The sequence below is a fragment of the Pelodiscus sinensis genome, chromosome 1 (assembly GCF_052426305.1).
Source record: "Pelodiscus sinensis isolate ZL-2025 chromosome 1, ASM5242630v1, whole genome shotgun sequence".
NCBI lineage: Eukaryota > Metazoa > Chordata > Testudines > Trionychidae > Pelodiscus > Pelodiscus sinensis.
This window is the reverse complement of record NC_143052.1, coordinates 242,152,299-242,178,080: the sequence shown is the minus strand read 5'-3', so window position 1 is coordinate 242,178,080 and position 25,782 is coordinate 242,152,299. Positions and strand designations below refer to the sequence as shown.

General features: G+C 40.2%; 1 protein-coding gene across 1 annotated transcript in view; it reads right to left on the bottom strand.

The window, feature by feature from the left end:
- ADPRHL1 (ADP-ribosylhydrolase like 1) overlaps nucleotides 1–25,782 on the bottom strand; it is a 50,687-nt gene that overhangs the window by 14,626 nt on the left and 10,279 nt on the right. The window contains exons 2-7 of the mRNA XM_006138938.5: nucleotides 24,166–24,330; nucleotides 19,485–19,610; nucleotides 13,962–14,102; nucleotides 7,520–7,647; nucleotides 5,233–5,365; nucleotides 2,464–2,617 (exon numbers count right to left, since the gene is read on the bottom strand). Of these exons, the coding sequence (XP_006139000.3) occupies nucleotides 2,464–2,617; nucleotides 5,233–5,365; nucleotides 7,520–7,647; nucleotides 13,962–14,102; nucleotides 19,485–19,610; nucleotides 24,166–24,330 (847 nt within the window). The remainder of the gene's footprint in view (nucleotides 1–2,463; nucleotides 2,618–5,232; nucleotides 5,366–7,519; nucleotides 7,648–13,961; nucleotides 14,103–19,484; nucleotides 19,611–24,165; nucleotides 24,331–25,782) is intronic.

Here is a 25,782-nt window from a genome sequence, read left to right as displayed (position 1 = left end):
GTTTGTAACTGCTATATGTGGTTTAAGTTCTTGCAATTAGGTTATTTGCATCCTAATTAGCTGGTTGCATTTTCTTTTCTCTACATTGGATAATGTTAAGTTATTGTCCAGTTGTCAGTGAGTTGGCTCTTGCTTCAGCACCTTCTTCTTCGTGTTAGCAAGTTTTAATACCTCAAGTGGAGAGAGTAATGCTGGTTCAAAGCTTTTTGGGAAAGGTGCTTGGTGTTTGGTTATTGGGAATGAAGTTTACTCTGTACCCACTTATAAAAGATTCCAGGGCCTGACTATTAGTAGCTCTAACTAGAAGTTAGTTGAATCTTAGTTTGAGTCAGATGGCCATAACAAGAGGGCGGAAAGGAGATGTTACGCTAGAGACCACACACAGTATCTTGAAGTCCTCTGGCTTTGCATCTAATTTGGTTCAAAGAATTGCCTACAGTAAAGGAAAGCAACAACTGTGTTCCTTTGCTATAGAGGTTACTCTTATTCATGTTGATGATTAAACCTTGTTACAGCCTTAATAAAGTGGTAGCCAATAGCCTCTTTGCCCCTATAGAAATAATGCTTAGTTCGAAATTGCCTACTTTAGAGCTTCTGTCAGTGTGAACCATCCTTGTAAAATTAGATTAGTTCTTCTGTCTCTAAAATTAAGTTTTTGGTCCTTCTTCCTGGTGAACGTGAGGGAAGATCAATAATGGGATAGCTTTGATAAATTACAGAAGAATAATACTGACAATTGTTAACTTTAAAATTACAGCAACAATAAGTTAGTTCAACCTTGCAAAGTCTAATGACATGGTGCGCCACCTTTGTGGAATGACTGTTTCTTTTTTGCTGGAGTTTTTTCCTGGGTAAAGGAAAAGTTGACTATACAAGAGAAAATCCTAGAAATGCTAGAGGCATTGTAAACTAGAAAGAAGGTTTTCAGAAAGTCTTGATGTTTTTCTTTTATATAAAGTCATGTTACAAATAAATATCCTTCTTTGTCTAAACATTTACATAGGCTCAAAATGAGAAAGCAGCACATAGGAAAGATGCAAATAGAGAACTTGCTAAAACAAGAGCATTTAATGTTGTCCATAGAGTAGCCTATATTTTAACAAAGAGATTGGCATGTAGACCATCTTCTCTACTAATCAGAGTGACATGGATCACCTGCTCCCCTTTCTATCACATAAACATCCCAATGGTAATTACACTGATTGCTTATATGGAAAAGTAATAAAAGCGTATGTATGTATTTTTTGCTGCCTTTTTAAATGCAAGTCAGTAAGTGAAAATAAAGAGGCGAAAACAGGATCACGTGACCAGTCAGCTCTCTGTGGGCCATTAGAATGTTCTCTGTGGACCACAGTTTAAGACTCTCTGTGCTAAAACATGGCATTTAACATACAGGACCAAATTCTGCTCTCAATTACTACAGAATTGACACTGGTATAATTCCACTAATGGGAGTCATTCCAGATATATGCCAGAATTACAGATCAGATTATGGTTCACTAAATTCTACTGTTAATTTTATTCAGCTCAGATACTAATTTTTAGTAACTGTTTTTTCTCCAGGCCTCTTTGTGAGAGAAATCTCTGTCATATGAAACCCATCTTAGCCTGACTGGTGACGTATGATAGCACTTTGATGACCTCAGCCAAAAAATTCTGATGCAGCAACTTACAAGCATGATCTAAAAATGAAGAAATGATGCTTATGAGAAGCATAAGATGAATTTATTTACAAATATTTCAGCCACTTGATTTTTAAATTTTTTTGAAGAGTCTAGACTGAAAAAAATAACAATGCAGAAATATTAAACACAGGGATACTTTGCTGTATCTTGGAGGTGTTGCTAGTGTTGGCCTTTCCTTTCTGAAAGCTTCTCACATAACAATACATATATACCATAGTGCTGACAAAGGGTTAACATTTCCTAAATGAATAGATGGTGAGATTTGGAAGTATCACAGAGACATTAGATGTGAGGAGAAGGAAAGAGGGAGGTGGTAGAACCATCAAAAGTTTAACATCTACAGGGAACGAGACATCCTCACAAAAGGGTCATACTATTAGTTTGGCAGAAAAGCATTAGTTTTGAAAGTTAATTACATATGTGTACAACAGACTACCGCTAATCGCTTTTTAGAGTTGGCATTAGTAAGGTAGGCAGAATTTAATAAGAGGGTTTTATTTATTTATATGTTTTTAATTTCAGATGATCTCAGTGGCCTGTATTGTTCTTTTTAAGAGCCGCTTTGATTCTCAAAAATCCCTGCGGCTCTGAAAAACTGAACATCTGTAGTGTCCAGTTACTTTTGAATGACTCAGCTAACTGCACTTATACGCATTCTGCAGAAACCTTTTGGAACGATACCTCACCAGTCTAGAACAGTGTTATTATGATTAGTAAATTATCTACAGTGTTTGACACAGTCTTTATAGAAAAAGAAAAATGGCAGAAACTGCTTTACTTTTCCTCTGTGGATCGTTGGTAAAGAGTCTCGCCCAAGAATTCTAGCCTCTCCCTGTGTTCAAGATCCTGGTACAAGCCTTTGGGAACCTTGTTTAGGCCGTAAAGCAATCCATACAAGCAGCCGGCAATCGATCCAGTAGCTGCACTCTCACCTGCAAAATTAAACATAATTGTGTGCAGTTCTGTTTTAGTGAAAATTGTACTCATCTTTGCAGATGTATCATTACACAGAGAAGCCACTACAGCAAAGGTGTTTTACTTTTATGGGGTGAGACAAAGACAATCTCAGAACAGTAGCTCTAGGGCAATGAAGGGCAACCTAGGCTACTGAATAGGCTGCATGAGTGGCCCTTCTTCATCTCAGTGGGCCGCAAGATTATTGTAACCACGACGGTCTCCTGGGCAGGGTAGTTTTGCTAACTGTGCTTGGGTACCTAGAATTTGCCGGATGTGCCACAGGCTCTCACAATCAATGTTGTGTGCAGTCAGCACTCATCTCACTTCATGTGCCTTTGCTTTATGTGTGTGTTACTTTGGTAATACCAGTTGGAAAAAAACCTACATGGGCAGAAATCAGCATAATCTGGCAACTTTGAACATGGGCAACAGTAATAAAATATCTTGCAGGCCACATATAAAATCCTGGTAGGCTGCATGTGGCCCTCAGGCCGCAAGTTACCCACCTCTGCTCTAGGCAGTTCAACGACCAATTGGAATTTCAACCCTCTCCCCTCGCCAGAAGTAACTGTTTGCTTTGCATAACGCTGCATCTGAGAAGGAAGATCTCTTCCCTGCATCTGCAGGGCTGGTCTGTAGATAGCCGCAAGAAAGTTCACACAAGCAGGAAGGCCACACCGTGTCTTATGGCTCCTGAGCCTCTTTGCTTCTTGGCAAGAAGAGTAAGAGCTTGTCTTCACGGCAGGGGTAGCTCTAGCTGCCATTCAAGTTGTGTCCCTTCCCCAACTGCCATGCACACACACAAATCTCTAGGTCAAATTAAATGGTGCTTTAAATGCAAGCTAGTAGCCCCTCTGGAGGCATGAGCTGAAGCTTCAGTAGCCCCTCTGGAGCAGGGATGTTAAATTGTGGTTATCTGACTAATCGTGTAGTTGATACAATTTGCACAGACTACATGATTAGTCGATAGGACAGTTCTGCAGAGCTGCAGCGGGGTTCGCTTCTGGAGCCAGCTCGAGCCACGACTGAGCAGTCCCGGCTTGTGCTAGCTCCGGGAGCCATCGCCCTGAGGCTCTGCATTTTAAATGCGGCAAGAGCTGCCAGGACTGCTTGGCCCCAGCTTGTGCTGAGTCCAGCAGCCCCTGTTTGCGGCAGCCTCCATGGACGGGGGCTGCTCCTGGAGCAGCCTCTGCCCATGGCGAGCCTCAGTCTACCATGGGCAGAGGCTGCTTCACAGCAGCTTCCCATGTTTCCTCCCCCACTGCCTCCGATAGAGGCAGCAGGGGAGGGAGACAGACGGCACCGTGGAGCCCATGCTGGGGGGAACTGGCTTTTAAGCTGGCTCCTCGCAGCAGTGGCTCTTGTCTCCCCCCCCTTGCTGCCACTCATAGAGGCAGCAGGGGTGGGGAAAGTGAGTAGTTGATACTCCAGTCGACTATTCTCTACATCCCTACTCTGGAGCTAGTAATGCAGTGAGGATGCTGCAGTTTGAGTGACAATTACTCATCCCTTGTTAAATCAGTCAGGGTATGTCTACACTACCCCCCTAGTTCGAACTAGGGGGGTAATGTATGCATACCGAACTTGCTAATGAAGCCCGGGATTTGAATTTCCCGGGCTTCATTAGCATAAAGCCGGCGCCGCACCGGCTTTATGCTAATGAAGCCCGGGAAATTCAAATCCCGGGCTTCATTAGCAAGTTCGGTATGCATACATTACCCCCCTAGTTCAAACTAGGGGGGTAGTGTAGACATACCCTCACTCTGCTAATCGGACCCAGGCTGCATGGCTCAGCTGTTATTTCTCAGCGTGGCTGCTCTCATTGAGCTAGGCTAGCTTAAGTGGAGCAACGCAGGTATATTAACTCGCGCTAATGGCTACAGTGAAAACGAGCCTTCGCCACGAGTTTAATATGCACAATACATTCATTGTGTAACCCAATGAACACCTGGGCTGGCCCCAGTATTCCATGTAGTGCAGACTTAGGGCAGAGTCTCCGCCTTGTGTGCTAAGTGGCACAAGACTGGAAACCTGTCACTCCTTTGCTATGGATAACTCCTATCTATAGGAGTCTCCAGTGCACAATGAGCTAATAATCCTGGCTCTTGCTGCTGTACAGTGTGTACAAAAAGCCCAGTATTTTCTACCCTCTGCTCCAGCTCAAGTGATTAATTACATTTTATCTGCCTGAAAACTCCCCATAGTTTTAATTGCATACATTATTCCTTTCCCACCCTCCCTATCTTATACCCTTCGGGGGGTTTTCTGTGTGTAATTCTATAGCAGCCATCCCAGACAGAGGTTCCTATATGTAGGTGGTGGGTGAAGTGAACCCTATATTGAGATCTCCTTAGCCTATTTCACAACTCAGTTGTGAGGCCTAATTAGGTCATGTTTGTAAAACTGATAAGGTATCATTAATGGTAATATGGGAGATACCCAGGCAGCAGCTTTACTCTGAGATGTCTGTTTCCACAGGACTGACATTCATGGATTAAAGGTGGCATCTCATGCAACAATGACCATTTGCCATTTAAACCTCAGGGGATTCACATACGTGATATTCTAAAGGACCAAGAGGATTACTCACCTCCGTGGAACATTGCTCGGTTGCAAAGTTCTGTCCAGTCCCCACCACATCCTAAAAGAGCATCGTATGCAATCATGGGAGCATCATGGCCTCTTCTTCCACCCCGGCCTTCAGAACTCCACCTCCTGTAAGTCTAAAGAAATAGCTATCGTGTAGGGCACAAGGGACTGCAAGCACTCACCACCTCTTACATGCATGGTAATATATTGTGGGACCCTATTATCCCAAGATGGTTGATAAAGGTCTACATTCAAGGGAAGCGCCTATCTATTTGTGACTTTTCATGTGCAGCAGTAGCAGGGCACATCTGATCTTCCCATTTAAAAATGCAACCACAATATTAATTTTAGTTGATATTTTTTCAAAGCCTCCTACCAACTCCTTGGTTCCTCTGCTGAATAGTCCCCCCAGAAGCAACTCTTTCTCTCAGAGACAGAGGCTTTAATGTCAACAGTCACATAGGACAAAAGGAAATAAAATATAGTAAAATTCCAATTGTCCAGCATCCAGTGGTCTGGCACTCCTGATAGTCCGGCACCAACTGGAACCTGGAAGTGCTCCAGCCAGCCGGACAACTGGAGCACCTGTGAGCCCCACTCATGCTCACGGGTGGGAAAGGGAAGGGGAGAAGAGGGGAAGGGGATTATACCCCTGTGATGGGTCTGCCAGGACTGCACTGTGTCCAGCCAGGGGGCGGGGGCAGTGGGGAACGGTGCGGCCAACCTTCCGTTTTGCAGGGAAGCGGGGGAAGCCCTGCGCAGCTACTGGCGACAGCCCAGCTGGGGCTGCAAGCGGCAGCGGTGGACTTGGGAAAGTGGCAGGGCAGAGCAGCTGGGGTGCTGCTGAGTTGGTCCCACAGCGCCGCCCCTCACCTGAGTGGTGCTGCGGGACCAACCCGGCAGCACCCTAGCTTCTCTGCCCCACGGCTTCCCCAAGTCCGCCACTGCTAAAACTGACGAGCAGCGGATTTGGGGAAGCGGCTGAGCTGAGCAGAGCAGCTGGGGTGCTGCTGGGTTGGTCCCGCAGCGCTGCTCAGGTGAGGGGCGGCGCTGTGGGAGCAGCCCAGCAGCACCCTAGCTGCTCTGCCCTGCCACTTTCCCAAGTCCACCGCTGCCACTTGCAGCCCCAGCTGGGCTGTCGCCAGTGGCTGTGTGGGGCTTCCCCCGCCTCCCTTCAAAACGGTTACCCTAAGTCAACCTCCTATTTCCTGCAAGATTATTTGTTCTGATTGTATCCACTGCCCATGGTATCTTGTCCATGATATCAGGAAGGGTTCACTTATCTTTCATTGCCACTAAATTTCTGGGGATGTAGAAGTGGCAGCCGATTTTATAAAATATCCTGTATATTCTTTGTTAATCTGAAGTGTATTTATTTTTTTTAAGTAAAACTGATCTTTGCAAATACAGAACAGAACCATATACTATGGGACTGGAAGAACTGATATAGGGGGGAAAGTTGAAAATAATTTTACGTTTATTGCTAGGCCGCTAAGTAAGTTTGAAACATGAGAACTATGGTCAAATACTGGAAAGATGTAAACACCAAGGAAGAAGAATTTATTTAGCTTGGTTCAAGGAGCAATAATTAAAAGTAATGAGATTAAAGTAAAAACAATGAAGACTACAGAATAAAGTAACCTGAGCAGTGGTGAAACACCATCTCCTGAGATACTTAAAACAAGACTATAAAAAACCCATGTAGGAGTCAATTCTGTACTAAACAGGAATGAACTAGAATGGAGATTTCCAATGAGCTTTGAGAGAGTTAGGTGCCCAACTCCCATGGGAATTTCTATGAGAGTTGGTCATCCATTTGAAAATTCCAGCCTAGATTGTCAAATAGGTCTTTTCCATCTTTAATAGCCATGATTCACATCTTCTCTAGATGTTTAAACATCTGGCCAGCTTGATTTCGCCGCTTATTATATTCCTTTGTGTAATGGGGTACAGTGACCTTTTAAAGAAAATAAATCATGGGGGATGTGGGAGTGAAATCCTCCTTTCCTCCCAATTCTTCTGCCATATACCCTGTTACAAGCCCATTCCATGACTGCCACTTAGAACCTTATTCCTCATTCTACTGTAACCATTTCTTGTATCAATTCACATATTAAGTAAACATGGAATAATTTTTCTTTTTAAAAAGCAAAAAATCCTTTCAGAAAAACCTCTGCCCTATGAGGAGCAAGACATTTAACAACCATCTTGGATTGTCTTTCTGGAAATGCGTCTATTGTAATGAGCTTTTCTGAGCTCTTCTTCAAGTTACATTTGCAGACTTTTACCTTTTCTCTCTCCTCAGCATCATAATTATCAGGAAAGACGGGTTTATTCTGATTTTCTTCTGTGATTTCTCTCTCCTCCAAATAAAATTGCCATTTGGCTTCAAAGTAAAACCAGTGCTCCTGATATTCTGAATGCAAAACAAACTAATGGTGTAATATTTCATCTTGACAAGCCATTCAGATGCATGTACATAGCTTTTAAAGTAAGAACAAAACAGGGTGCTCCTAGTAAAACTTTACATTCTACAGGAATGTAACTAATATAATTCACACACTCTCAAACCTGTCTTTAGAAATAGGATCAAACTACATGTTAAATTTGATTATACCAATGGAACAGCTAACAGGAAGCAGGAAAAATGAACATGAAAGAAAGAAAATTAAAAATTGTAAGAACGGTAGAATTATCTTTAAAACATCCAACAAACTGGAAATACCACGATATGAGATTGAGACACTGCAACATTCTTCTGAAACACTATAAAGAAAAAAGATAAATGTGAACTACAAGGGAGAAAATTTAATCTATACCTTTGTTTGTTGGTGTTCCTTTATAGCAAATTATGTATATCTAAAATGTTTATTTTTATTTGGTTGAGTTTCTTTAAAATAATACAATTGTGTGGGTGGGTGTGGTTTTTTAACTTAGAAATATGAGGACTGTCGAGCCTTATTTTTCTGGGTTTTGCTGGACGACTCAGAGATGTGGACTAAAGAATGTTTCTTCAAGTTGTTTGAGTTAACCAGTTGTAGAAGACCAAACAAAATGTGTTACACAGCTGAATATAAATCACTTTCATTTCAATTATTCCAATTTTATATGTATGATTTCTCTAGTGCCCTGAACCTACTAGTTCTTCAGTCATCCACAGACTTGTCCAGGAAAAACTGGGTAGACAAAGAACTTGCAATACAAAAAAATAAAAAACAAAACAAAAACAAACCCAAAAAACCAAAAAACACAAAACAAAAAACAGGAGAAAACCCTTCAGGCCATGTTTATATATTGCTTATTTTTTCTCTGTTCAGTGAAAAAACACAGTGAGTCCTGAACCCTGCCTGCAAACACATCTGCTTAAGTTTATGCATGTGAATAGTCTCAATATCTTCACTGGGACTACTGATGTCCCTGATTCAGCAAAGCACTTATATATCTCCTTACCTTTTAAGCAAATGCTTAAAGCCAATGCTGTTCATTAAAACACTTAAACATACATTTAAGTCTTATTGAAGGCAATGTGCAAAGTCAAACACATGCATATTTATTCTCAGGAGAACGGTTGGAAAAAAAGGATAGGAGGCAAATTGGAATAGGGTTAAGAATTCAAAAAGCAGCGAGATGGAGAAAGTCATTAAATAAGCCATTAGAAAGTTGGCACTTCAGTATAAGAGTATTATTACAGGTGTGATCAGCATCACTGCTTCTTCAAATTAAGTGCAAACTAAGCCTAATTTCTGTTTTCTATCATCTTCCCTTTCAACCATGGTGACAGAATACAGAATTCTGAGGGGGAAGAGCAGAGGGTTGGCACCCCACTGAATAAGCAACTAAATAAAATGGTTGTGGATGATATTATTGTATTATAAAAGTGTATCAAGTAAGGCATTATATAAAAATAGATGACATGCTGGTCATGCATATCACTGTGTGATGTATGTACACATGGTGTGTAAGTACATGCTCTGGAAGTATGTTCCTAAAGTATGTTGTGGAGAGAGTTGATAAACACCTTAGACAAAAGAATGTAGATTTACATATCTGGATCAAGCTTTGTATGCCAGAGGACAATGAATGTATATTTACATGTAAGGTAAAGAAAGCCATCCTGGTAAGGAGCAGAAAACAACCTAGTGAGTACACTAAGGGTATGTCTAGACTACAGGGTTTTGTCGACAGAAGTTTTGTCGACAGATACTGTCGACAAAGCTTCTGTCGACAAAGAGCGTCTAGACTACATCCAGTTCTGTCGACAAAGCAAGCCGCTTTGTCGACATAACAGTGTGGACGCAAAGGACACTGTAGATGCAATAATGCCTTCTATCAACAGAACTCTGTTGATAAAAGGCGTTATTCCTCGTAGAATGAGGTTTACATACGTCGACAAACCTGCTGAGTTTTGTCGATGTTATGTCGACATAACTCAAAGGCAGTGTGGACGCAGGTATAGTTTTGTCGACAAAAGTCCCCTTTTGTCGACAAAACCCTGTAGTCTAGACACACCCTAAGAGAAAGAGTCTGCACTCCTAGGAACTTTTACTAGATCTTGAGGTAAAGACAATGAACTTTGGAACACAACAAAACATTCTACTTATCACTTAGAAAACAAAGTAAAGATGTTAAGTATCGGGTAATTGACTAATTGAATAGTCGATGCATTTTTGCATCGACTATTTGATTAGTCGATAGGGCACCTCTGCTTTTGAAGTGTAGCAACAGCCCTAGGGTTGCGGTGGCGTTTCAAAGCGGCAGTGCCGCACGTAGCCTGGGATCAGTTGCTCCGTGCTGCGCTGCTGCTTTGAATGCCTCAGGGAGCCCGGAATCAGCTGGGGACTATCTGATAGAGGTGGCAGGGGGAGCGACTAGTTGACTATCCGATAAGTATTTGCTTATCGGATAGTCAACTAGTCCTTCACATCCCAAGAACAAAGAGGACAGCACCCTAAAAGTCTCTGAAAGTGGGGTCGTTTGTTCTAGAGGACTAGAATTGCTGGTAACCTGATTTAAGTGAGCAAACTAGTCAGGTAAAGATTATTACCTGCTAAAATTAAGTTTTAGTCACTAGAAAGCATCCTTGTTTTGTGTGCAATCACACCTTCCTCCCTTTTCTGCTTAGCGCCACCTACATTTCTGTTCTTTATTAATAAATGTACTCTTAGTTTTATTCTAAACCACCCTATTCTGAAGTGTAGAGAGCGCTCTGTGAACTTAACAGGCTGCTGTCTCATTGGAGGCAGTGGATTTAGTAGTTCCCAAAAGTGTCCAGCGAAAGGGACTGGACATTGCAGAGGGATGGCTCAGGGGGAAGTCGGGATCTGGAGTTCATGGACTGTTACCTGCAAGACAAGGTTCAGACAGAAAGAATCTGCTGGCGAGGAAGACAGGCTGGTGTGGCAGAGACACAGGGTTGTCTCCAGCAAAGCTCATTCTTGCCCAGGCAAGAGGGGTAACACGATGGCTTATAGCTCCGAGTTCCCTGGAGAGGGTATCAGAAACACTCAGACCTGGCCAGAAAATTAGCAACTCTGCACACACGGTAAGTACTTTTCTAAATGAAGTAATTTGCTTGTTTCTTTTTCTTACCTAGTTTTCCTCTTCCAGAAAGGCTAAGCAAGTGCTTCTCATAGGGATTATTATCCTGAAAACACTTCATGCTCATATATTATGAACAAAAGCTGTTTTGCATACTCTGGTGTTTTCTAAATGCTGGTACCTCTCCCACCCTGCATTTTGCTGTGGATGGGATGAAAGTATAATGATGGAAGAGACTAAAGACTGCTCCTAATACTGCAGCAGTTACCTCAGATTTCTCAGGAGGCAGGAGAGAATCCACCCCTTGCCCACATGGCATTCCCTTGTACCCACACCAGGACCCAGCCTTGCTGCAAAGGGCAGGATTTAACTCAGGTATGGGATCTGGAGGAGCTCAACACAGAGAGGGTCCAGGTGGTATTTGCAGACGTAGGCCACCCTTAACACCACCTGTGGGATCATGCTGAGCACACCACAAGGTACTTTCATTCTGTTATAGGAAGCCCAAGCAGCAGTTGATTAGCATCTTAAAAAAGAAATCTCTGTGTGAAAAAACAGAGTGAAAATGTCTTAGCCCTTCAAAACATGAGAGTATTTTAAGAGAAAAATAGCCCTGGTTTGAATAAACCACCACACACAATGGGATTTGATCAGCATGTGATTTTAAAACTGGCTTAAAAAAATCAAAAGACCAAGCAATTTTTAAAAAGTGTAAATACCTCCTACTTTCTAGTGCACTCACTGGCATAGCACCCTGGTGCCTCAAAAAACATAAATGAGGGTTTTCCCCCAAACACCTCTGCAGATGGCAGAGATAAGGAACAAAGAAATTAAGTGATTTTCCAGTCTGATGGAAAATCTGTACCAAAGCCAAAAATTAAACCCAGACTTACAAGAGTCCGGTGTCTGAACCACAAAACCATCCTTCCCATTTTTGGGCCCAATTTTTCAACTCTTACTGGTGTTGAGTACTTGCATGCTCATGAGGAGTTCTCATATTGATGTCAATGGACTACACCTGGAAATAAGTGAAACTCAGTAAGAGCAACAGGCCTTTTGTGATTAAATGGGTCTCATCTTTGTGGTGGAAACCAAAAAAAAAGCTTCTGAGAAATGGTTTTCTTATAATGTAAGGCTCTGTTCATCATAAATTCTCTTCAGTGCATCTCAGTACCCAAGGGACTCGAGCCTGAGATGACAGATTTTTCCTCCCCTTCCAAAATAGCCCCATGCTCCACAATGTAATTATTATACAATGCATATTTGGGGTCCCACATATCTTTACACATCTATGGTGCATTCACCCTCTGGTGGAGTGACAGAACCCTTCTGTAAAGTCAGTCAAAGAGAGACCTATACATACTAATCCTTCGCCTGCTGCCCTTAGGCCTTGTCTCTAAAAAAGCCCAAACAAACTCAGAGCAGAAGAGGTGCTAGTAAAAAAATTCAGTATGCTCCAGAAAAGCTTCTTGCATGTATATTCAGTTTTCTGAGCAGAAAATTTATCTCCCAAAGAAAACTTAGTTCTTGGACACTCCAAGCTAAGATTTATGTGTAGTCTAATCACCCATACCTTGTTATCCATACCTTGTAGCCCTTTAGGACAAATGGAAAAACCATTCATAAGTACCATTTTGGAGACACATCAACGTGAATAAAGTTAAATCAAATTAAGATCACTTTAATTCTAAGCAAGAGCATTTACACAGAAATGTAATGTGGCTTGACTAATCCTCTTAAAATTACACATTTATTTACTTACAATTAACTTTCCTGAATGTCCTCTTGTGGACAAGTTTCTATATCCATTTGTTCACATTAGGACTATAATACGACAATACAGTGATCCTAGGGAAGCAGGCACTAAAAAGCTGTTATGTATAAGATGCATTAATATTATCTGTCTAGGAGTCCTGTTTTACTCAACTGTTTTGAACAATGAGTACCACAGAACATATCCCAAATGTTTGCATGGAACATCAACAACCTGAATATACATACAACGGATGAATTAACTATTCTCTAAATATATGCACCTCCAGGTCATTTAAGCTATGTCTAGACTGCAAGCTTCTTTCGGAAGAAGCTTTTCTGGAAGAGATCTTATTTAGAAAGAGAGCATTCACACAGCAAAAACGTAACGAAAAAGCAATGTGCTTTTTTGAAAGATAGTCCACATTTATTGGATGCTAGCTCGCATTTAAGTTGTGATTAGTATGGACAGAGTGGCCACCAGGGCACTTGTGTTATTTCCTGGAGGCCTCTTTTTCAAAAGAACTCCCTCTTCTGTGTCCACACACGCCTTTTTTTGAAAAAGCTTTTTCGGAAAAAGGCTTCTTCCTCATAGAAAGAGGTTTACTGCTCTCAGAAAAACCCCTCCGTTCTTTCAACTTCCTGTTGAAAGAACGCAATAGCAGTATGGATGTAAGTATAGTTTTTTCCGGAAAACTGCTGCAGTGTAGACATGCCCTTAGTGGCTTCCACTGGCAAAATGAGGAATATCTATTGAACTTCTAATGATCACTTGTATCTCTTCTACACATTAGCATTTGATGGAAAGCACCTGAAATAGCTTAGATCTCGGCATACATGTTTTGCAAATGACTTGCTGACCTTCTTTATCTTGTAAGGACAGTGGAAGACTAAGTTCAGCATTATAATTATTGTCTTGTCTGTGTATATAGTGCATCATTGTGTTAAGTATGAAAACAAGGTTCCTATTCTGGTAGGCTTGCAGTGTAATGTGCAGACGATATGGAAAGACAACATGGAAAACCAGGAGATGATGTGAACTAACAAAAATGGTAATAGAGATGTAGCCGTGTTAGTCTGGTCTTGCTGAAACAAAAGACAGGACTATGCAGCACTTTAAAGACTAACAAGATGGTTTATTAGGTGATGAGCTTTCGTGGGCCAGATCCATTTCCTCAGATCAAATTGTGGAAGAAAATTGGCATGACCATATATACCAAAGGGATATAATAAAAAAAAAGTGAACACATATAAAATTGACAAATCAGATTTTAGAACTGGGGGAGGGGAGTTAGTGTCTATGAGATAATGATATTGGGGTGATAATTGGGGAAGCTATCTTTGTAATGGATAAGATAACAAAAATGGTGAGATTGAGCAGCAGAGTTTAATGGGTGCCTTTATAGGTGTTTAAAAAAAATTGTAGTTTAGGAGCATTACCTGCCATGTGTCGAATGGTCTTTTTGCAATATTCTTCAGCCATCGGGACCACCTTCATCATTTCCCTTCCCCACTGCACAAGTGGTTTTCCTTGTATTGCATATGATACAAATAGAGCTGTACAAAAGGACCCTAAAAAGCCTAAAATTAACACATAATATTAATTACCAACATGTGAGCAACATTTCTACTGTAATAATAATAATCAGGGCTCGACAAATCAGTAAATCTACCCGTGGCGAGTAGATTTCAGCCGGTCGCCCCGTTCACCAGCAGCGCGCACATGTGCATGCACAGTGCGGGGCTGGCGAGTAGATTTTGCCGCCGTTTGTCAAGCCCTGATAATAATGATAATGATAATAAAACATCTTTGGCATAGCCTTGGTAAATCACTACTAGCTGTTTCATATCTCTAGGATGGTTTAGCAAATCTGTCTGACCTACGTCGTTCTGTTTAACAGGCTGACACTTGATATGTCAAAATTCTTGGCTGAAGTATGCTGCTCAGTGGATGATGACATATTTCATGTATGAAGGAGCTTCTGTTCTCAGTGGTATAACATGACAGAAAGTAATGTAGATGTCCAAAATAAATATCGTGTTCATACAATATTTAACATCTTTAACTCACGTCACATGGAACAACTGACACGGACCAAGTAATTCAGTTACACTCTAAATCCCTTTGTTTATAAAGTCATTCAGCTTGCAGACTGGTTAGAATTTTAGATGTAATACAGATTCTTGCTCATTTTACTTTGAGTAACTAAATCAATTCTTCACAGATACTGTGAACACTACTGTAATATTTACTTAAGTTTCTTCCTATTTTGTTTTGGGATCAAATTGCTTTCAACAGGAAGTTGCGCAAGTAGTCCGTGGGGTATATCTACAGAGTTTCACTGTATTCAAGATAATATTTTCTTTTTAAGAAACACTTGCAATGTTGGCTGAGTGAGAGCATTACTTGCTTGTTTTCTTTTATCTACTAGTGGCATTTTTGAACTGTTCTCAAATACAGCACAATACCGAGCACAAACTTTTAAATAAGGCTAATTGTAGACATTAAAGCTCCAATGCAAAGCCCTGGAGCACATGCTTAACTTCAGGTATATGAATCAATAGTACTGCTCACATGCTTAAAGTTAAGCACTTGTTTATGTATTTTGCTGGATTAGGGCCTTATTCCTCAAAAATTGAGGTTTACAGGTTCTTTCAAAAAAAGAGTTTTTTTCCCGAAAGAACCTCATCTAGACTGCTTGCTTTTTCAAAAAACAAAACAAAACAAACACCTCTTTCGAAAAAGTGATCAGAAGAAGATATGCATATCTTCTTTTGAAATTAAAATGTAGTCTAGACGTGCCCTAAGAGATGGCAAAAGCAATGGAGTGAAGCAGCAATTAAGAGTTTAAAGCCAACAACATGATTTCTTGTAGAAAAGATGCCTCAGACATTAGATGGTGACCATACTGATAGTGACACTTCCAGTTCTGATGATGAAAACTTTGTACCCACAAATGACATTTCAATGCCACATAATGAGCAGGTCATTAATCACGACACAGAAATGCCAACAGTAGAGATAGATACAGGATGTACACTCGATTTAGAGACTATGCAGGCAGAAAATGAGGACCTAAGGATTGCTGCACGGCAAGAGCAAGAACTTATGACTAGCACAGGACACAATGTAACAACAGTGACATCAGAACCTGATATTGGACTTCTTGATAAGAACAGTGTTGCTCAAATGCAGTCGTTTCTCAAAGTTAGTTGTTTTCAGATTCAAAGTAATATACCAAAAGATACAGAAAATCATGCTTTTCCCACTCGTCTACTGACAAAAACGTCTTCCAAATGGAAAGATCTACACAAGAGACTAGCTCTGCTGGAACATGGAAAAACAGGCTCTGTACAGTGTTCCCTGTTTCATTTTTAATAGTAATACTTCAAATGCATCAGTACTGCATCCGATTGGAGCATCAGTAGAGGTTGGAGGAAGTTGAAAGACCGAATACCTACACATGAAACTTCAGTATCTCATAAAGATCACTGTTACATGGAAATCAGTTAGTAGAGCAGCACTAGCTGACAGTTCAATTGAAAACTTATTCCTGAGTGAAATAAACACAGAAACTGATAAGTGGAAAAAACTCCTTGAACGCATATTGAATGTCATTCTTTTTCTTTCTGAACGGGAATTGGCTTTGTTTGGTTCCAGTCAATGTAATGGTGACCCTACAAATGGAAACTTTCTTGGTATACCTGAACTTCTTAGCAAGTATGACCTACTTTTGTCAGGCCATGTTAAATGTACCCGTGAGTCACAAGAGAGCAGAAAATGAATGCAAGTCCATTCTCTGTCTACCAGAATATAAAATGAGCTTATTGACATTTGTTCAAACAACAATTCTTGAAGAGATACAACATGTGAAGTACCTTTCAATTATTATCGATGCAACTCCAGACTGTTCTCAGAAAGAATAAATGACCTTGGTTGCTTAGTATGTTAAAATTGCAGGAAGTTCAAAGGTTTCAATTGAAGAACAATTTATTTTATTTGATAATTTCACAAAAAAAAAAAAAAAAAACTGGAAAAGAAATCCACCTCATGTATTAGAAATTCTGGAAGACTTCAAATTAAATTTTCAAGTCTGCAATGGTAAATCCTATGACAATGGATCCAATATGGCTGGGAAGTACAATGGAGTACAAGCAGTCCTTCTTGACCAAAATCCAAACTGTATTTTCTCCAGTTGTGGCAACCACACACTAAATCTTGTTAATGGTGATAGTGCTGAATCATGCAAGGAAGCAATCACATACGTTGGCACAATCTAGCAAATGTACAAGCTGTTCAGTAGCAGTCCTCGAAAGTGGGAAATTCTGAAGCAGCATCTGCCTGTTTCCCTTCACAACACATTGACAATGAGATGGTCAGTACGAATTGGTGGCAGTAAACCAGTTGCACAGCATTTGGATTCTGTGAGAAAGACTTTAAGTGAGCTTGAATCTCTTACTCTCATAGCACAGGTTTGCTTATGACAGCTTATGTCAATTCAGAAGTATACATCCAAATTTGAATGCATTTTAATGTCATACATCCGGATGACGCTACTAAAAATGATCCATGAAACTAATCTTGTAATTGAAGCAGACAATGCTACATTAGATGTTGAGAGAGATAACATTGAATGACTTCTTAAAGATATTCAAAAGATTTGTGATCAATGGGATGCAATCTTTTCTGATTCCAAATCAGTAGCACAGGGTATTGACATTTCATCTGAGTTTTACCAATCGCAACCTAACATCTCAATCTGATGCAGAAAAGCACTATTGAGTAAATTTTTGTTATTATTGACTCCATCAAATCTGGTCTCACATGTCGACTTGAGTAACTGCAACAAATTTGTATCCTTTTTGGATTCCTTTGGGAGTTCAGAGACCTAAGTGAGGAAGATCTATATTCAGCAGCTGAACAGCTTCAACAAAGTAGAATAATGAAATTTCAAGAGATCTTTGTGATGAGATCATCTTCCTGAAATATATACATTCCACCAACTTTAAATCAGACTGCAAGCCAAATGAACTGCTTCAAGAAATATTTGATCTTGGCCTCTCAGCTGTATTTCCTAATATCACAATTCCATTACATATTTTTGTCAGTCTTCCTACATCAGTGGCTTCAGGTGAATGCACATTTAATGTGTTAAAACAAGTAAAGAACTATCATCATTCTACAATGGGACAAGAGTGTTTGAATGGGCTCACAATGCTTAGCATTAACAGCGATCTTACACATAAATTAGATTTTCTTCTATTACAAACGAGTTTGCACACAACAAAGCCAGAAAAGCATTCCTAAAATGAAGAGTTTTGCTTGTGAAATTTACAACTAAAGTTACATTATTAATATACATGTTATTGGTATAAAGACTTAATTGTTAATAAATAAATGTCTCAAGTGTTCATTTTCATATATTCTTTTGGTTTTAGTATGATCCTGTGGATGTAAAGTTAGATACCACCGGAGGGCTGGGGCAGCTAAACTCAAACTGGCCTGGGCCTCTGTGATTCTCAGAGAGGGGGCCTGAGTATGACATAATTCTGCTTTCCACACAATGACTTTTCCTAAGAGCATGATCAAAGAGCTAGGCTATGTCTACACTGGTGGGTTCTTGTGGAAGAATGGCCATTCTTGCGCAAGAACCCGCAGAGTGTCCACACTGCCCGCCCGCTCTTGCGCAAGAAGATTTACAGTACAATGCGGTAAAAGAGTGTTTCTTGTGCAAGAGCTACGCTCTTTTTTTACAAGTGTAAGCCTTTTTGCGCAACAGCTCTTGCGCAAGAGGGCTGTGTGGACACGTGGCAGGGGTTTCTTGCGCAAGAAAGCCCTATGGCTAAAATGGCCATCAGAGCTTTCTTGCGCGAGAGAGCGTCCACATTGCCATGGATGCTCTTGCGTAAATGCACATCTCTCACATGGCAGTGTGGACGTGTTCTTGCGCAAGATGTTCTTGCGCAAGAAGCCGCCAGTGTAGACATAGCCCAAAAGTGCAATACGAAGCATGCCACTCACTGGTGGGGATTGTATGTTTGTTAAAGACATGGTCAACATAAAACATCCAAACAAAACAGTACAAAATGCAACCAGTTCCATTAATTTAGGAATACAATAATGAAGCCCTGATATGTGATTTGTAATCTTAGATATGTTGTTGGTGTCACTAGATTTATTAAAAACATAGTCTGCATCTATATAGCAAGCAGTTATTTTGACATAATGTCAAAATAATGTCGAGCTGGAGGACTTCTTATTCTGACTATTGTAACCCTCATTTTATGAGGAGTGAGGGAAGTTGGAGGAAGAATGCTCTTCCTTAGACTTCCTGCTGTGTAGACAGTGCCTAAAGCCGAAATAAGCTATTTCAACTTATGCTATGTAATTGACGTAGCTCAAGTTGCATAGCTTATTTCTGCTTTAGCCCTGCTGTGTAGATGTGCCCTTACTATTTAAGTAGTACAGAAATGTAAATATGAACTTCCAGAATACAAACAAATGAAACTTTTTTGGTTTAGATAAAGTCTTTGATTTCTTCCTCAAACACATGGATTTGGAAACAATCCAATTTACTTCTCTTCACATCTATAGCTAACATAATCTGATATGGCAAGCCCCTTTCACAGAAAAACCGTGTCTTCTGAAGGATATATCTACATGTTCATAGATCAGGTCATCTGTATAAATGTGAAATTGTGACACTTTGATCAGAATAGTAACCTATAAATCCTTTAGTTATTACTGTTGGTGTTTAATGGGGTCTCCCACCTTCACCTGGAATTCCTGTGTACTGAACAAATACCTCACAGGATGCAAAAGGCTCTAACCAGGACCGGAGTGGTCTGCATATACTGCAGTAGTTCAACCAAGTGAGCTAATGGGAGCTGCACTAGTTTGTTCTAAACTGAAAATCAGACATACTTATTACAGGCAAATAATTTTAATTCAGTGGATGTTACCTGTAGGGTGATTATGAGTCATTCGTCCACATTCGATGCTCACTTCAATAAGAGTGTCTAGTCTCTCAGGCTTCCAGTATTTCATACCTAAGCACATGGCTTTTGTAGCTGCTCCAAATCCGGAACCTACATTAAAAAATGTTGCAGGCTTTACAAAGGAAATAATTATACATAAAATGTAGACAGACATTGGAAACAGGTATATTTTGTTAATTCAGATAACACTGAGGGAACTGAGTTGCACAGTTTGTACCACAGTTTTCAAAGCCTCCTTCACTTGTGGATTTTTGCCCCTACATGTGATAAGGATACCTCATTATAGATATCACTAAAAGTCCTGTATGGAATACTGTATGGACATCACTAAAAGTCCTGTAGGTGCACAAAAATAAATGTTCTCTCCTTTCCCTCATTAACTCAAAAATTCTGCAGTCACTGTTCAGTCTTGGCTGACACCCGAGTTCCTTTGCTTTTTCCTGTTGCCATTGAATGTAGTGGTTGGAGAAACGGAAAAGCACAAAAACATTGTATGGAAAGCAAATCTTTCAAATTGTTTATTTATAGGGCCTAATTTTTCAGAGTACTTTTGTAGCACTAAATATGATTGGTCTAAGCTCCCACTACTTCAATGAACACTCAGTAGTTCTGAAAATTAGACTCCAGAAGTCTCAGATTGGGCACCCAGAATTTGAGGAACACACAATTAATAAACACTGTGAAAGTTTTTGGTTTAAGTGACTTGTCCAGTATAAACTAGACATAGTTTGGGAAGCACTAAACAAGCCAAATGTTCAAGTTTAGTTCTGTATTTTTTTCCTAGGGCAAGTTTTAACCAGAACATGCAAAAGGTTCAGTGTCATACACAACACATAGTAAAAGACCTTTCCATTTTTTCCTGAAGGCTGGGGAAGGAGAAGATACATAGTTTTCCCTCTGCTACAGCACACACCCACACTAGAGCTTCCCTGACCATTGCTTTCTTCTGCCTGCAGCACTTTTCTGAGAGGCAGAAAACCTTATATCTGTCTTCCTTAACATCATATCCTTGCTCCCAGTTATGCACACTGCCACTACAGCTTCCACTTTTAAAGGGCCCAAGATCTGTAACAGCACCCTAGAACTCTATTGCAGAGGGAGGGACAGAATTCTCCAGAACAACATTCAACTGCCCTAAGCATGAGACTATCCATTCTCTTCTGCTGCAGTCTATTGGCTTGTTCACTATACACCTTCTGCAATAAATAAGTTAGGGTGCCATGGACAACAGCTTCAGTCACTGGACAAGTCTAATTTATGCCCAGGTGACACCACATTACAATGTACATGCACAAAGGTTGCATGGACAACCCGAATTCTGGCATTTCTTAACTTCTGAATGCTTTCCTTTGCAACCTTAGTGTTTTTTCTAACATGGGCCTTTTTAAATATAACATTTTCTATGTTCTTAAAAAAAAAAAAAAAGCAAAGACACCGATCAAATTGAATCATATTGACCCCATCACCATATCTGCAACCTTTAGATCCACAGGAAACTGTTTTACCACTTGAACTTGAAGGTAACAGTAGTTGGTTGTAATCTTCTATGTGAATGAGCCACTACATGGGGATGAGACAAACACTTGCTGTCAAGTTTCATAGCTGTTTTCTAGATAACAGAGCAATGCTGAGACCCATGTATGCTGGGTTCTCTACAGGGTTCTGGAAGGGAATGTATGCTAGTGGTTCTAGTCTCTTTTGCTCTGTCCCATAGGGATGTGCCCTTTTGTTCCAGTCCCTCTCTGTCCACCACTCCTGGCCCCCTTCTGTTTTTCACTCTTCTACATTTAATTTGACCTAATGCAGCTAAGTTCAACCTAAACTCCCTGTGTAGACCAGGCCTCAGGCTGTATGCTTCTTTTCCTTCAAGCTGATATGGGCACCACTAGGGGGAGTCATTGAGACTAAGGGGGAGAGAGTCTCTCATTTCACTTCCATTCCCTGCTGTCATGATGGCCTCTAGCAGCTGAGTGGTGTAAACTACAGGAATAGATTCTATCCGTGCCTGCAGCCCTGACCTAGAACATGCTCAGTGCAGAAAGAGGCTTGGAGAATTTAGCTGCCAAGCTCTAACAAGACTTAATTTGGGTGTATTGGCACAGTGACAGCAAAAGGTACATCTGTGATACCAGGTGACTTGTCTAATTTTAAGTCCTTGGTCCAGAGCACGGATGGCTCAGAGTTTCTCAATTAAATGGCTATGAGAATTTTTTTTACACAGGCAAACCAACATATTTCCCTGTTACCTCGTAGCAACAGCTGAACCATATTTGCTGAAGCCTTAAAAAAATTAATCCCCCCTCCTCAAAAATCTCAACATAAAAATTTCAGCCTGAACAATTAAAGCTTAGTGAGGTTAAGAGTCACTGAAAACAGGGTCTAACAATGGAAAATGTTAGGCAGCATTAACTACAAGTGACACTGCCAGTTCCATCTATAATGCAAGAATAACTTCATCCCTTAATATAATTCAGCTACCTCTGAAACAGAATATGGCCATTGTTTGACAGCATACAGCAACAGTACACAACAGTTTAGTCGTGACTAGGATGACCGTATCTAGAGGAAGTTGAGCACACAAAATTTATGTTGGCAGTAAGTAGTTACCTACTCTACAGTTTGGTCCAGGACATAGAGGCTGACATAGCAATTTCTGCAAAAATTAGACACTCTAGAATGACCACAAGAAATCAAGAATTTGGATCTAACCTCATCTGAAAGAGTAATCAGATCACCAGACTTTCAGCTCCCCTGGACTCTTCTAATCTCATGAAGAAACTAAGAGCCTTGTGTATAGGGAATCCCTCATCTCAATTAAATTGTGCTCTTGTCTCAAGATTAAAAAAAAATCCTCCCTGAAATATATAGATTGGTATTTCTTACAATAGTTGGCAAAATACAAGATGAAGCAGTGGAGGGCAAAAAACGTAACTGGCTTCAATACCGAGATTGATAAATTTATGGAGGGGATGATATGATGAGATGGCCTACAATGGCATGTAACTGATCCATCTGTGACTGCTAACTGCAAATATCTCCAATGGATGATCATGGAACACTAGATGGGGAAGGCTCTGAGCTACTACAGATAATTCTTTCCCAGCTATCTGGCTTGGAGGTCTTGCCCACATGCTCAGGGTCTAACTGATCACTATATTTCAGGTTGGGAAGGATTTTTTCCCCAGGTCAGATTGGCAGAGACCCTTGAGTTTTTTTACCTTCCTCTGCAGCATGGGGCACACATTACTTTCAGATTTCAACTAGTGTAAATGGTCAGTTTTCTGTAACTTGGCGCTGTTAAACCATTATTTGAGGACTTCAGTAACTCCAACAAAAGTTAGGGATCAATTACCGGAGTGGATGGGCAAGGTCCCATAGTGTGCCATCTGCAGGAGGTAAGGCTAGACCATCATGATAGTCCCTTCTGTCCTTAAAATCTTCTCAGTCTTCATTTTACAGAATTCCAGTTTAAGGCATCCTAAGAACCATACTTCCAGCATGAGAAGAAAGCTGAGAAGTATATAATAACTGTGGGACTCTGTTTTTAGAGAAGGAGATATAGCTTTCTCAGGGCCAGATATGCAGTCTCCCACTGAATTTGAATTTCCTTAAGTTCAGCTTAAAACCAACCAGAACATGCATAGTGCCCATCACAGGGGCATTGCCCAGTCCCTGACACTCAGGAGGAGTATGTGGATTGGAGCTGCCAGGATTACTTTCCTTCCCTCCCAGCAGTCCCTGAACACTGTTCCGAGGAACTGAGCGCACGAGAGAGGAGCCATTCATGCCGAAGTGGGTGGACTGCAGCAGGGCAAAAAAAAACCAACCAACCAAACAAAAACATCAAAAAAAAACCCAATGATGGCATTGCACTGCAGTGTTTTGGATATGATATTGCATCAATATTTGATGCTATTGAGTGGTGTTGATGCAGTGTCATATCACAGTGTTATGTGTCTGGATACAGTACTACATTTTAGTGACTGTGACTGTTTCATTTGACAATAAAGTGACTCTCCAGTTCTTCAAGGTTAAACTGTGTATATGTTACTAAATGTATAGTTTATTTGACCTTGAAGAACTGGAGTGTACAAACTAAATAGTCCTAAAGAACTTCAAATGAGTGTGTGAGAGAGAAGGATGGTAGGCTTATCAGTGAAGAAAAAAATAGTCTTGGGAGTTTTATGCTTTATCTACCTGAATGAAGATAATATACTGTATTAAGATCTCTCTTTTACCCACCAATGAAGAGTCACATTTAAAAGGTTATCTATCTCAACTGCTAGTTCAACAATTTGTCTTTTTCAATGGCACCATTAAAAATATAAAAAAAACTATAGTAACAAAAACAGAAACACTGGAGAAAATATTCCTTAAAATAAACATGAAGTTCAAGGACAAAAATCTGGACCCAGAAGCATGAGGCCAATAATAAAATTTCTTTAACTAGATGGTAAGCAGGCCAGAGTTGATTTATAAAAGTACATAGTGCCCTATAAAATAAATTTCTTGCTCATCACTTGGGATTGGATTGTTACAATACTAATATTGTATTGTGGCAGGAGAAAATAATTAATTTCCAGATATTTCACTTTAACATAAATGTTATTAACAATCAACATATAACAGATAGAAAATACTGTACCCTTTTCATTAAATGGTGTGTGCCAAGCTAGGAGATAGTTATCTGGTTTTAACTGTGAGCAACCTTCAATAGTAGCGGGATCTGGTCGTCTCCCTGGAAGTCTGTCAATAATATCAACATAGCGTTTTACCAACTCACGATACAGGTCTTCTAAACTCCAGTAATCTGTTCAGAATAAGGAATAAAGGACCATTATAAGTGAGCAAAAGAAGAGGGGAATACTGAAAAAGAAAAAAAATGCAATTTTCAAATATTACTATTTTTCATTTCTAATTTATGTGAAGATTTGTTAACATAACATAAATAATACAAACACATTTGTACAAACCATTCAAATGGTTCCAGAGAGGGTACATCTGCATCTGCTTCCAAATTACAATAAATAAGAGCAACATACAAAATCAGAAAGGATATATTTTAATTTCCCTTAGTAACTTTTGCTTCAGGGCCCATTTAGGCCCTCATTGAGCAAGGTACTTAATAAAACATTTGCTTCACTTGCAGGGCATGATAAGTCCCTTTGACTTTAATGTGGCTCTACATGTGCTTAAAGTGATATCCATGCTTTAATACCTTGACAAACTGAGTTTTTTTGTGGATATTAGTCCAGTTCAAGACTAAATTACCGCATTTAAAAAACTACCACTGTTTTTAATTCTACCAATTCATGTGTAATTAAGCACAAGAGCAAATTAGTGTTTTTAAATATAGGTTAGTAATTGTATATTATATCATTCATTATAATTTATTTAGATTTGTAGGCTCTTTAGTACAGGCATGTGTGTCTTCACTGTCCAACACACCAAACTCTTGATCCTCAGTGAGTGTTACCATGATATACATTATGAGGAGAGAAGAATTAATAATAATATTAAGTCTCTATACGTTTTGTAATTTTGTCTGCAAATGATCTTCTGAAACACAGCCATTAACTACATGGCTGCGTCTAGATTGACATGATTTTCCGGAAATGTGTTTAACGGAAAACTTTTCCATTAAAAGCATTTTCGGAAAAGAGCGTCTAGATTGGCACGGATGCTTTTCCGCAAAAGCACTTTTTGTGGAAAAACGTCCGTGCCAATCTCGACGCGCTTTTGCGCAAAAAAGCCCCGATCGCCATTTTCACGATCGGGGCTTTTTTGCGGAAAACAAATCTGAGCTGTCTGCACTGGCCCTTTTGCGCAAAAGTTTTGCGCAAAAGGGACTTTTCCCTGAACGGGAGCAGAATAGTATTTCCGCAAGAAGCACTGATTTCTTACAGTAGGAAGTCAGTGCTTTTGCGGAAATTCAAGCGGCCAGTGTAGACAGCTGGCAAGTTTTTCCGGAAAAGCGGCTGATTTTCCGGAAAAACTGGCCAGTCTAGACACAGCCCATTTGTTTGTTAGTTATTTCTACTGTGATGAAACCTGAAGTCTATACTGAGAGCCTATAGGCATGTCAAATAATACATTGCTTCTTCAATAGGAAGAAGCCCTGTTTTCCAATGCTGTACTGTAAATTTACTTCTGGAAGAACGCTCGTGCAGTGTAGACAGCCGGCAAGTTTTTGCGGAAGAACAGCTGTAGACGTAGCCCTGTAGTCCGCTGCTAGTGTAGACATAGCCCTGTAGTCCGCTGG